Source organism: Meles meles, chromosome 2, assembly GCF_922984935.1.
Source record: "Meles meles chromosome 2, mMelMel3.1 paternal haplotype, whole genome shotgun sequence".
Classification (NCBI taxonomy): Eukaryota; Metazoa; Chordata; class Mammalia; order Carnivora; family Mustelidae; genus Meles; species Meles meles.
In genome coordinates, this window is record NC_060067.1 from 174,256,325 (window position 1) to 174,269,677 (window position 13,353).

The 13,353-nt window shown below is 34.4% G+C and overlaps 1 protein-coding gene across 1 annotated transcript in view; it reads right to left on the reverse strand.

Annotated features, from left to right (window-relative positions):
• Nucleotides 1-13,353, reverse strand: part of LOC123936944 (A disintegrin and metallopeptidase domain 3-like) — a 106,186-nt gene that overhangs the window by 10,695 nt on the left and 82,138 nt on the right. Inside the window, exons 13-16 of the mRNA XM_045997438.1 lie at nucleotides 5,033-5,131; nucleotides 3,219-3,414; nucleotides 2,664-2,754; nucleotides 2,201-2,390 (exon numbers count right to left, since the gene is read on the reverse strand). Coding sequence (XP_045853394.1) covers nucleotides 2,201-2,390; nucleotides 2,664-2,754; nucleotides 3,219-3,414; nucleotides 5,033-5,131 — 576 coding nt within the window. The remainder of the gene's footprint in view (nucleotides 1-2,200; nucleotides 2,391-2,663; nucleotides 2,755-3,218; nucleotides 3,415-5,032; nucleotides 5,132-13,353) is intronic.

Below are 13,353 nucleotides of genomic sequence, written 5' to 3' on the forward strand. Positions count from 1 at the left end.
GATAGGAGAAGAATAAATGAAACAAGATGGGACTGGGAGGGAGACAAACCATAAGTGACTCTTAATGTCCTTTGCATTTTTATATAAACTTTTAAGTCAGTTTTTCAATCTCCACCAGCAGGACATCCCACCCCTACCAAAAAAAAAAAAAAAAAAAAGAAATAAAATAAAAACCTGCTGAGAGTTTGATTCTTGATGGTATCAGATTCATCACTGAGATATAATATTTTAAGAAATGAAAATTAAGAGGAAAATGGATGTGATTAGTAAACTTGAGATAATTTTATTCTGACATAAAAACAATGATGTAGCTGTAGCTGCAAAGGAACATACTAGTACTGACTACATTATAAACTAATATGTCACCCTTTAAAAAATAATTTAATCTGAAAAATATTTACTATAAATATGATGGAGTAAATACATAAATTTACTAACTTATTTAATCACTCATTAATATACACAAAATAGTGTTTGAGAGAGAGAGAGAGAGAGAGAGTGTGTGTGTGTGTGTGTGTGTGTATGTGGTGTAACACATAAAATACTTCGGTCTTTGTCCCTGGTTTCTGACACAGAGCATCTAAATTCCCTTGGAACTTCCCATGTGATAAGAATGTTTTCTGTTATTAGTCTGCTTCCAACCAAACCTGAGTTTATGTTTATGGGGTGACTTAAGGGCGGAGCTTCTAGACTGCTTTTGAGTGGGGCTGGTTATCAAAAAAACCAAATGATTAAGGAGTTGGAACTTTTAGTCCTACTCACAGACCTCTAAGTAGGAAAAGTTGTGTGGCTAGAAACTGAACAGTTTCTGAAAAGTTCTGAACATTGAGATGCAAAGACTTTCAAAAAAGTTCTGAACATTGAGATTCAAAGACTTTCAATTTGTGGCAATGATGGGATGTGAAGAGGTGTCCTGGACACTATGACATCCTCCTTGCCCCCTAACCCCCAATATACCTTTCTCAATGCATTTCTTCCATTTAGCTGTTGCTGAGTTGTATCCTTTATAATAAACTGGTAAACATAAGTAAAATGTTTTCTTAAGTTCTGTGGCCCAAATGAGCAAATTATCAAACCCAAGGAGGGGGCCATGGTAACCTCCAATATTTATAGTCAGATGGTCAGAAGTATGGGTGGTCTGGGATTTGCGTCTGGTCTCTAAAATGGGGACAGTCTTGTGGCACTGAATTTTTAAATTGTGGGATGTGATTTTATCTCCAAATAGTGGCAGCATTGAGTTACTTGGAATTGTTGGACACCCAGCTGGTGTGAAAGAAAACACTACATAATATATATGTATATCATAATATGTATGTATATCTCAGTATATGTGTATATTATGTATATCTTAAAATATTATATCTCAATGTAAAATATTTTAATTAAAATGTCAGATAATTGTGCAGTGTTATTCCTTTGGTCAACTAATTTTTTAATTGTGCCAGTTTAAAAATATTTTGTTCTATGTCTCAAAATTTTTAAGAAAAAAAAAACAAAGCTTAAACTCTGTTTTATTACTGAGTCTTGCAGAAAGGCTAAATTTTTAACATATGTATGTCATGATTTTGGAGGAAGAATTAGGCAAGTTTGTCTATGAGCAAATAAAGGTTTTAGTTTCACTACAATGAAATTAATTCTCCTTGTTAATTATAGAAATATTAAATTCTTGGGTTTTTTTGCTTTTATTTGTTGTTATTAGGTTGTTCTGACCTACTTTTTTGGTGTATTATCTGTTCTTTTTTTTGTTGTTTGTTTACACAAGTTTTTTGAAGATCAGATCCTAGCCTAACAAAGAGGTTTAGATTCTCAAGTGTGAGAAAACAAGTTTAAATATCTATAGCAAAATTTATAATAAAACAATGATAGTCTACTAGCAAGTGTTCCTTTGACTAATAGAAATTCTGAGGTTTGAATCTTAAGATCATGATACAGTAACCAAAATTCATAACATTAATTATAAATGAAAAAATCTTTAAGTCTCTTTCTCTCTCTTTCTCTCTCCAGGAGGAACAGTTCTATATCTCAGTGGTATGTAGATTCAGTATGTCCAGGGAGGAAGTGAGTTCAGAGTTTTTCCAGACTGACATCTTAGAACTTATCCTCTCTCTCTTTTTTCTCTATCTCTCTCATGAACAAATATTTACATACACAGACACTCAGATGCACACATATATGGAAATTGAGTAAAATTTTTATTTACCTTATTTACTCCACACATAGTGCCACTGTTCATTATGGTAATATCATGACCTGAAGTGTCTGTTTCATTTCTTAAATATGCCGACAAACAGATATGGCCTCCAAGGTAAGTATATTGAACATCATAAGCTTTTGTTGGTACTATTTCTGAATGTGTCCAGTGACAAACTATCTTTCCACAAAGGATACTCCTGTCAATAGAAGGCAGAAAAAAAGCTCATATGTCACTTAGAGACACACTGTATTAAGTAATTAATAGTTCAAAACATGAAAATAATTCAAAATGTTACTCAGATCATAATATCAAAGTTATTCAGAACATATATCATCTTATGATGTATAACAAATAAATTCATCTGTATATACTAGGTCCAGCTCTCATTTGCATTAACTTATTTTTGTGCATACGCACACACACACACACACACACACACTTGAAAAATTATAGTTATCTGAATACACACCCAAAATTACAACTTGATTTTCCACAATTTCCAAAATTATCTGCTTGAAAATTCACTTCTTGTGTACATAGATAAGTAGAAACTTTAGCAACTGAAAATATAAAGTTATAATTACTTTAAAAAATTAATATAGCTATAGACATCTAGACAATAGCAATGCCCTTCAGTGTCATCTACTATAAATATTTAGTGTCATCTCCTGGTGACAAAAGGAGAAACACTAAAAATTACCCACTTGAGAAGAGGAAAATTTTATGATAGGCAGAAATGACTCAGAAAGCAGTCATTTGCTCTCTTTTCTACAATCCAATATTCTACTCTTCTTTGCTCCAGTCACCTGAAACTTAATTAATACCTTTTTGTTTTGTTTTTGTCCTATACTTATTAGGTCTATTTTGCCTCTTTACATAGTTCAAAGTCGCACTGAGTCACAATTTTATTTTCAAATTTGAATTTATACAAACAGTACCTCTTATGAAGGCTATTGGATAGATTACTGTCTCTAGAAAAACACAGTTTGAAAATGAACCCCAGAAAAAAAGATACATCCATTACATTTGCCAAATAATTTTTCACATTGCATATCTGGATCTTGGCAGACTCCATTAAAGCAATAAGCAGTCTTATTATTGCATGGTTCTAAATCAGCAGATTTCACATCAGGTACACAAAATATAGATGATCCATTGCAATATTCTGGAAAATCACATGGATCTGTCATTTTCCTACATAAACGTCCTCTTTCGGCTATCTGTGAGACAAAGAAAAATCAGCCTTTTTTTTAAAGTAGTAAACCAAAAATGTAAAAAAAAAAAAAACTTTAACAAGAGCAGTGTATTTGTCACTTCCATTATTATTACATTTTTCAGTACTTAAAGTCAAATTATGAATTATCAATTTACTCTTAAGTAAAATAGATTGGAAAAAAACCAAATGTCCATCAATGGGTGAATATATTGACATATCGTGTTATATTCATACAATGGAATATTTTCAGTCATATAAAGGAGCACTGATATATATGCTACAAGGTGGATGAACCTTCAACACTATCTTAAGTGAAGAAAGCCACCACAAAAAGTCATACATTCTATGCTTCTACTTATATGAAGTATCCATAATAGGTTACTCCAGAAAGAACACAAATTGGTGGATGCTAGGGACTGAGGGGGAGAGAGAAAGTAGAAAAGTTCTTCAAGGTCTGTGAGTCTCCTGATTGAGTAAGGAACATGCTTTGGAACTAGATAGAAGTGGCAGTTGCACAATATTGTGAATGTAGTAAATGTCACTAAATTGTTCGCCTGTAAATGGCAAATGTTATGGAACGTCCTTTTCACCTTAATGTTTTCAAAGGATCTACCAAATGTAGCAGTCAATTCCATGTGCAAAGGAAAAGGCAAGGGACTGTGTAGAAAAGCCTTATTGCTCAATCCTGCTGATTTGGAGACAAAGGCCAAGATGAGCGCTCTGGTGATGGGAAGAGTGACAAGGTTTATTGCAAAGTGGTAGAAACTCGAGGCTTGCCTCTATATTTATACTCCTTGAAGACAAGTGACCATTGGCTTTAATTATAGAGTGAAAGAAGCACATAGAATGAAAAAGAACACACATGAAAGAAAGTAGGATGATGTTAGAAGAGCTTTCATTGACAGAGAACCTGGCTAATCTGAAATCTGGCAATCAAGATCTCTAATTAATCAGCTTCTATAATTGTCATTGACTCCTGAAATTGGAACAGAAAAGACAAGACACCACAATGAAGTGATCCCCAAAAACGAATCTCATTCAGTCTCCTTTCAGGTGTGGCTACAAAGGAAAATTGAATGGACAACTTCCCAAGGGAAGTCAAAGATTCAATCTACTTCTGGGACCAGGAGTCCTTGCAAAGTTAAACTTCAGTATTAGATATTAGACATGCTACATCTTGCTAACTATTCTACATGGACTTCTTTTCTGCTATTCTCAAAATGAGATTATTATTATTGTTCGTTTATTCAAACATTGTATGTCAACTGTGTTTTGGGTGGCTTATTTGTAATTTTGTCAAAGGTGCCTGATCATGAAGAGCTAAATTCAGGTATGACCAAGAGGAGTTCATACTGTCCAAATAATTTGGAATTAATATTAAATAATAACTGGATGGGGATAGGGTAGATTAAAAACAGTGCAGTGAGAGGCACAGTTAAGGAGGGTGAAAAAAGTCAAAAGACATCCTCAGAATGTGGAAATCAACAATGTATGAATCAGGTATCTAAAGTTACATATTTGAAAGTTGTGTAAAATAAACAGTTTAAAAAATACTATAAAAATGAATGTACAAGAACACAAAAAATTATGGAAGGAAATCATGTAGTATTTTGAAATCTTACCTGACATGTTTTTCTATCACAGCATGGTCCATTGCCACATTCTGCATATCCAATCAGAGTACAGTCTAAAGGATTACAACATTTTTTATGACTGCATTCCTACAAACGAATATAAGAGTTAAATAATAGGAATTTTCAATCAAATAAATAATTGTGTTTATTGTCAAAATATACAAAATATTTCACCAAGTTAATTATTTGAGAAATACTTTTCTATTTTACCAAACCTCCTCAAGATATCATCTTGGGAATATATAAAAATTTATGGATGTGACAGAATAGAGATGCTAAATTATAACATTTTATTATACTAAATAATGTTTCAAAGAAAAAAGTTTGTCATTATCTTTTTAACTCTAAGCCCCTATATTAAACATTAATTCTATAAATTATTAGTATATAATATACTATTATATAACATAATATAGTAATGACTCTTCATAATATACTACTTTCTTCTTTCTACATAGAAAGAGAGATGTTTCACAAGACTGATAGTAATATTTAAAAATTAGTAAAGTGGATAGGCACAAATAACTGTTTATATTTACTTCAATATTATTATTTTTATTATCCATGTGCTAAAAATTTTACGTATCTGCACATTATGGTTTATTTTATACTTTTGTGTCTATATTTCTGTTGATGAATTTGTTTATTTCCTTTATTTATTTACAGTCTTTTCTTTTCTAAAAAGTTTATTTTATTTTTTCAGTGTTCCAAAATTGTTTATGTACCACACTCAGTGCTCTGAGAAACAAATGGAGGGTCTGGGAGGGGAAAAGCATGGGGAGTTAGGTGAGACTGGTGGTGGGTATTAAGGAGGACACATATTTCCTTTATTTATAAGCATTATATTAATGACATTAACTCCTAGCCACCGACATATTATCACTACATTTTAAAATTTGTCATGACAATTTACTTTTCTTTTTATTTTTTTTCCTGGTAACTTCTTGATATTGTGATATTATGAAATTGAAAACTCATAAAATCTGAGAACCATAATCTTTTTTATCTGGTGTGTACTTTAAGTTTATGGATAAAGCTTTACTCCACCCTAACCCCACTAAATGTGTAAATTTATAGTATGTGCATAAAATGTTAGTGTTATATATATGTATTCATTTATTTTCACTTTACGGTGAATTTTTTTACTTGCATATAGTTCACAGAATGTTAGTTTCAGGATTACAACTTTGTGCTTTGACAAGTTTATATATTATGCTAGGTAAATAAGTATGGCTACCATCAGTCCTCACACATCATTCTAAAAAATCATTGATTATATTCCTTATGCTATACCTTTTATTCCTTTAACTTTTTCATTCCATAACTGGAAATCTGTATCTCTCTCTCCCCCTTCACCCATTTTGTCCAACCACTCACCATCCACCCCTCTGGGAACCATCAGTTTGTTCTCTGTATTTATAGATCTGATTTTGCTTTTTGTTTGTTTATACATTTGGTATTTTTTTAATTCCACTTACGAGTGTAATCATATGGCATTTGTCTTTCTCAGTCTGACTGATTTCACTTAGAAAAATTCCCTCTAGGTGTATCCATGTTGCCTCAAATGGAAGAATCTCAACCTTTTCTACAGCTGTATAATATCCCATTGTGTGTGTACACCATTTTTCCTTATCCATTCATGCATTGATGGATACTTAAATAGCTTCCATATATTGGCTATTGTAAATAATGTTGCAATAAATGTAGGCGTGCATGTATCTTTTTGAATTTGTCTTTTTGTTGTGTTTAGATAAATAACAGTAGTGGAATTATTGGATCATATGAATTTTTATTTTCAATTTTTTGAGGAAACTCCACAGTGTACTTCACAATGGCCGCACCAATTTAAATTCCCATCAACAGTGCACAAGTGTACCTTTTTCTCCACATCCTCACTAATACTTGTTATTTCTTGTCCTTTTGATTGTTACCCATTCTTTCTGGCATAAAGTGATGTGTCACTGTGACTTTGATTTGCATTTCCCTGATGATTAATGATGTTGAGATGTTGAGCATCTTTTTATTTGTCCATTGGCCATCTGGATGTCTTCTTTGGAAAAATGTCTATTCAACTTTAAATCAGATTTTTTTTGGTGTTTATATAAATTCTGTATATATTTTGGATATTAACCCATTTTCAGATAGACCATTCGCAAATATCTTCTTCCATTGAATAGGTTGCCTTCTAATCTTTTTTTCTTTATTTTAATTCCAGTATAGTTAACATACAGTGTTTTATTACTTCAGATTCCATACATCACACAGTACACATCATGACAGGTGCACGCCTTAATGCCCATCACCTATTTAACTCACCTACCTCCCCTCTGGTAAACATGTGTTTTTTCTATATAGTTAAGAGTCTATTTCTTGGTTTACAAGGATGTGGAGAAAGGCGAAATGCAAACTGGTGCAGCCAGTTTCCAGCCACCTTGGAAAACAGTATGGAGGTTCTTCAAAAGTTAAAAATAGAACTAGCCTATGACCTAGCAATTATATTATGAGGTATTTACCCAAAGAATACAAAAATACTAATTCCAAGGGATTCATGCACCCAATGTTCATAGCAGTTTTATCTACAATAGCCAAATTATGGAAGCTTCCCAAGTGTCCATTGATTTATGAATAGATAAAGATGTGTGGCATATATTTATGATGGAATATTGCTAAGTCATAAAAAAGTATTAATCTTGCCAATTTTAATGATACGGACAGATCTAGAGTATTATGCTAAGCAAAACATGTCAGTCAGAGAAAGAAAAATAAAAGATTTTTCTTATTTGTGGAATTTAAGAAACAAAACAAATGAGCAAAGGAGGGGAAACAGAGAGAGAGGCAAACCAAGAAACAGGCTCTTAACTACAGAGAATAAACTGAGTTACCAGAAGGAAGGTGGGTAAGGTGATGTGTTAAGAATGTGGTGGAGTTAAGGACTATGCTTATTTTGATGAGCACTGGGTGATGTACAGAATTGTTGAATCATTGTTTTGTACAACTGAAAATAATATTACACTATGTATTGACTGGAATTTAAATTTTTTTTAAAAGTCATTTTGTGTGATGCAGGTGTTGCTACTCTGGGTTTCTTCTGCATTCCATTTGCATGGTTAGTGTTTCTCTATCCCCTCACTTTCAGTCTACAAGTATCTTTAGGTCTGAAATTAGTCCCTTGTAAGCAGCATGTGGATGAGTCTTTTTTAATCCACTGTGACACCCTCTGTTTCTTAGAGTGTTTAGTCCACTTATATTCAAAATCATTATTGATAGGTACATATTTATTGCCATTTTGTTAGTTGATATATTGTTGTTTTTGCAGCTTTTCTCTGATCTTTTCTTCTCTTTATCTCTTCCATGGCTTGTTGGTTTTTTTTAGTGATATACTTGAATACCTTATTCTATTTTTTGCAGATCTGTTCCTGTTTTTTTGATTTGCAGTTACTATTAGATTTATATATAACATCTTCTGCATATAGCAGTCTATATTAAACTGCTGGTCACTTCGTTTTGAACTCATTCTTTACTCCTCTTCCCTTTACATTTTAGATATTTGGTATATCTTATTTTATGAATGCCTTGATTGACTTTTACAGAAACACTTATTTTTACTGCTTTTGTGTTTTCTATTTTTCATATTCTCACTTATGGTCTTTCCTTTGCATTCAAAGGGACCCCTCTAATATTTCTTATAGAGCTAGTTCAATGGTTATGAAATCTTTTAGTTTTTGATTGTTTGAGACACTACCTCTCCTTCTATTCTGAATAATAGCCTTACTGGATACAGTATTCTTGGATACAGATTTTTCCCTCAGCACTTTGGATATTTCATGCCACTCCTTTCTGGAAAATAACCTTATAGCCTTGTGGGGTTTCCTTTGTGTGTATCTGTCTTTAATTCTCGTATAACCTTTAAAATTCCTTATCACGATTTTTTGCCATTTTAATTCCTATGTGTTTTGGTGTAGACCTCTTTAGGTTGAATTTGTCAAGGGCTCTCTGTGCCTCCTGAAACTGGATGTCTGTCTCCTGCCCCAAATTTGGTAAGTTCTCAGCTATTATTTCTTCAAGTACATTTTCAGCCCCCTTTTTCCTCTCTCCCCCTTCTGGGATCCCTAAAATGTGAATATGATTATGCTTGATTGAGTTACTGAGTTCTCTGGATGTATTCTTATTATTCAACATTTGTTCGTCTCTCCCTTGTTCAGCTTGGTTGTTTTCCATTCTATCTCTAGGTCACTGATATATTCCTCTGCTCCCTGTAACCTACTATTTAACCCATCCATTGCATTTCAATTTCATTTATTGAGTTCTTCATCTCTGATATGTTATATTTTATATTTTTTTCATCTAGGGTCTCACTGATGTCTTCCACTTTCTTCTAAAGTCCAGTGAGTATCTTTATAATCATTAAATTCTCTATCAGGCATATTACTTATTTCTGTTTCACTTGAATCTCCTGCTATGATTTTGCCATGTTCTTTAATTTGCAACAAATTCCTCTACCTCATTTTGTCTACCTCTGTTTCTGTGTGTTAGGAAATTCATCTACATCCTTTGTTTTTTAAAGTAGTGGCTTTATGAAGAAGAGGTCCTGTAGTGCCCTGCAGTGCACTAGACTAAAATCTGTTCACCAGAACCTGGGCTCTTCAGAGGAGTCTCCTGTGTGTTGCTTCCGTCCTATTATTTCTGAGTATCTTTTCCTTTCAGTCTAGACTTCTGTGCTAAACCTTTGCCTGTTTTGGGCTGTTGTGTGCCCTTTGTGGTATTAATGAAACCCAGGTAGGCTAGCTCTCAGGGGACAAAACTTCAGGAGGGCTCACAGTAGGTGGCGATCTTAGCAAAATTTGCAGTGAGCTGCTAGTAGCCTGGATCCCCCAAAGTGCAGCAGTGGCCAGGGGCATGGCACATGTTAGTGGCAGCAGCCAGGGTGCAGTGTGTGTGGTGCCAAGGTAACCAGGATCATGCTGTGGCTGGCCACAGTGCAAGGCATCTGTGAGCACAGGGGTTTGGCATGGGGCAAGGTGGTGGCTGGATAAAGCACTCACAGCATTAGAGAAATTTGTGCTGAATCAGTAGTCTTAGTTTGGGTCCCCCAAAGCAGGGTAGTAGTGAGAGGCACAGTGCACGTTAGCAGCAGCAGATAGGGGATGCAGTGTGTTATGTCTCTCAATCAGATGGAGACCTCCAAAGTGTGGGGCAATGATTGGGTGAAAGCCAATGATCAGGCAGTGAAAGGATTCACCCAACAAAGGAGTCAGTTTATTGAATACACTGCAAGGGAATGGGGAAGGGGGAATACACAGCAAAGGAGAGGCTGTCTGCAATGAGGCAGTGGTTAGAGGCCATCTTTTAAGTGAGAATGTGAGGTAGTATTTTGGTAACTGTGCCTAGTTTTAAGTAGCCCATTGGTTAGTTAGTGTCTATGGATATTTTGAGGTGGGTCGCCTGATGGAACTGTGTTTTCAGCCAGGTGGTCACTGTGGGCCCTTTCTACATTCCATTGCTCAAGACTGCCTAAAAGTAACTTCTACAGGTGGCATGATGCCGTGGTGATAACCTGGGACATGTGATGTCTGTGTCCCTGGTAGCTGGGTGTGAATTGTGGAAGAAGTTGAGGCTCTGTGGTAGGTGGGTGGGGCACACAAAGCAGGTAGCAAAATTTGAGCTGAGCCATTAGTCCTAAACTGGGTCCCCTAAGGGATGGCCACCCCACAGGGATGTAATGCCTGGAGGCAGCTGTTAGGCAGGGTGTGCAGCATTAAAATAATTCACACAAAGTCCATTTCTGAGGTTAGAAATCTTGGACTGGGCCAAGGTAGCAAGAGTATATGCAGCACCACCTTCGCAGGTGGCTCTGCTCTGTGTTTATGCTAGGGGGTTGAGGAGGAAAATGGCAGATGCCAGCTCCTTTGTTCCTAGAAAAGATCCCAACATGCTCTAAAATTCTTATACAGGGATATCTCTCCCATTTGTCCCAGGTGTTGTACAAACTGTCCATTCTATATTGCCTCTCTGCAAGCTGTTGTCTTTTTAAGGGTGGGGACTCAGCTTCACTTGCCCTCCAGGCTGACTTTCAAAGCTCTAGGCTCCAAGTCCTCCTGGTTATGCAAACAGAGAGTTCAGTCCCTCTGGTTTTCAAGGCCGGACATTACAGGGACTCTGTTTCCCTATGATGCTTACTGGTGCTTTCCACTTTCCATGCCTGCAACTCCCTCCTGTAGGCAGGTCCCAACCACTGTTCCTGCCTTTTCTAACCTCCCAGATTTGGCTTCTCCCCTACATTTATTTGTGGAGCTTTTTCTGCCACTCTCTGGTGTATTGACTCAAATTCAGGGTCTTCTGTGATTCAATATAAATTTTAGTGTCATTTGTGTTAGTTCTGTGAAAAATGCTGTTGGTATTTTGATAGGAATTGTGCTGAAAATCTGTGGATTGCTTTGGGTAATATGAAAACTTTCACAATATGAATTTTTCTAATCCATGATCATGGAATATCTTCCCATTTGTTTGTGTAACCTTCAATTTCTTTCATCAATGTTGTTTCAGTTTTCAGAATATAGATCTTCCTGTACATCTAATATCATACTCAATGTGGAAAAACTGAGAGATTTTCTTCTGAGATCAAACACAAGACAAGAATGTCCACTCTTACCAATTTTATTCAATATAGTGCTAGAAGTTCTAGCCACAGCAATCAGACAAGAAATAAGAGGCATCCATATTGGTAAATAAGTAGAGCAGATAACATAATATTTGCATACCACCTGTCTCTATTTGCAGATAACATAATACCACCAAATCCTAAAAATTCCACCAAATAACTACTAGAAGTAATAAATGAATTCAATAAAGTTGCAGGATATAAAATTAATACCGAGAAATCAGTAGTGTTTCTATATGCTAATAACAAACAGCAGAAAGAAAAATTTTAAAACACCATTTATAACTGCACCAAAAAACAAAAACAAAAACAAAATAAAACCTAAGAATAAATCTGTACTCTGAAAACTATAATACATGGAATTGTTTTGAGTGGTATGTTGTAAGAGAAGCTGTAATGAGAGATCTTTCATCCAAAATAGTAGATAAATTTATCAGGTACCTTTATAAAACAACAATTTATTCCTGATCTTTTGTAATACCTGCTTTATCATGTAATAGTTTATATAAAATTAGATACTGTGTCTTCAATACATTAATACAAACTTAGTGTATTATTAAAGTATAGCAAATCTTTATTACTATATAAATGTTTTAAATTTATAGGAGTCAGATGATATTCTTTTTTTCACTTTTATATTTCTTTTTTTTTTTAAAGATTTTATTTATTTATTTGACAGAGAGAGAGAGATCACAAGTAGGCAGAGAGGCAGGCAGAGAGAGAGGAGGAAGCAGGCTCCCTGCAGAGCAGAGAGCCCGATGTGGGGCTCGATCCTAGGACCCTGAGATCATGACCTGAGCCGAAGGCAGCGGCTTAATCCACTGAGCCACCCAGGCGCCCCTCATTTTTATATTTCAATATTAACCAAAGTATGTTATGCTTCACAATATTAATATTTTAATGAAAAATTATCAGGAGTATTTAGGGAAGATAGGGGATCGAATACACACTAAATATTAATGTGGGGGGAGCAAAAATCAATGACATCACAGGGAATTCCAAGGCTAGTATCAAAGAAGAGCCTATAGTAGGGAATAAGTTTTTACAATACTCAATGAATAGTATAAATCTAGACTAAATGCCTGGCTTAGAAGTTGACTTGTAAGGACACTTGTGCTTTAGGAATAAAATTCCATCATGGGACTGGAAGCCAAAACTTTATAAAATAGGTAGCCAAGGTTCATCATTAAGAAATCTGAGAATGAAAAGGACATTTTCTTTTCTCCTGGTTGTCCAAGCCATTATCAAATTCTTTTCAATATGTAGTATTTTACAATTTTTCTCTCTTTATAAATTTAATAGTATATGCTGAAAAATACTGAAATGTTCCTCTATTTTTGGAATTAACTCCAGAAGCATATTGTTTTTCATATACTCATTTCTGTTGATAATTCTGATTCAGCTATTTTGTAACTATTTTTCAAAATACAAATCAGTCATTCAAAATAATATTAATAGGAGGAGTGAACAAATTTCATGATTTAATTTTATTTCTATATGCCTGCAAAGGATACTGGGAATTAAAATGTTTACAAGTACTCACGTTACAGTAACATTCAAAAACACGAAATAATAGGGTTAACTTTAAGAATTAAAGATACCTAAATAAGTGGAATAATATGTCATGTTTATAGTTTGAAAATTATAAAAT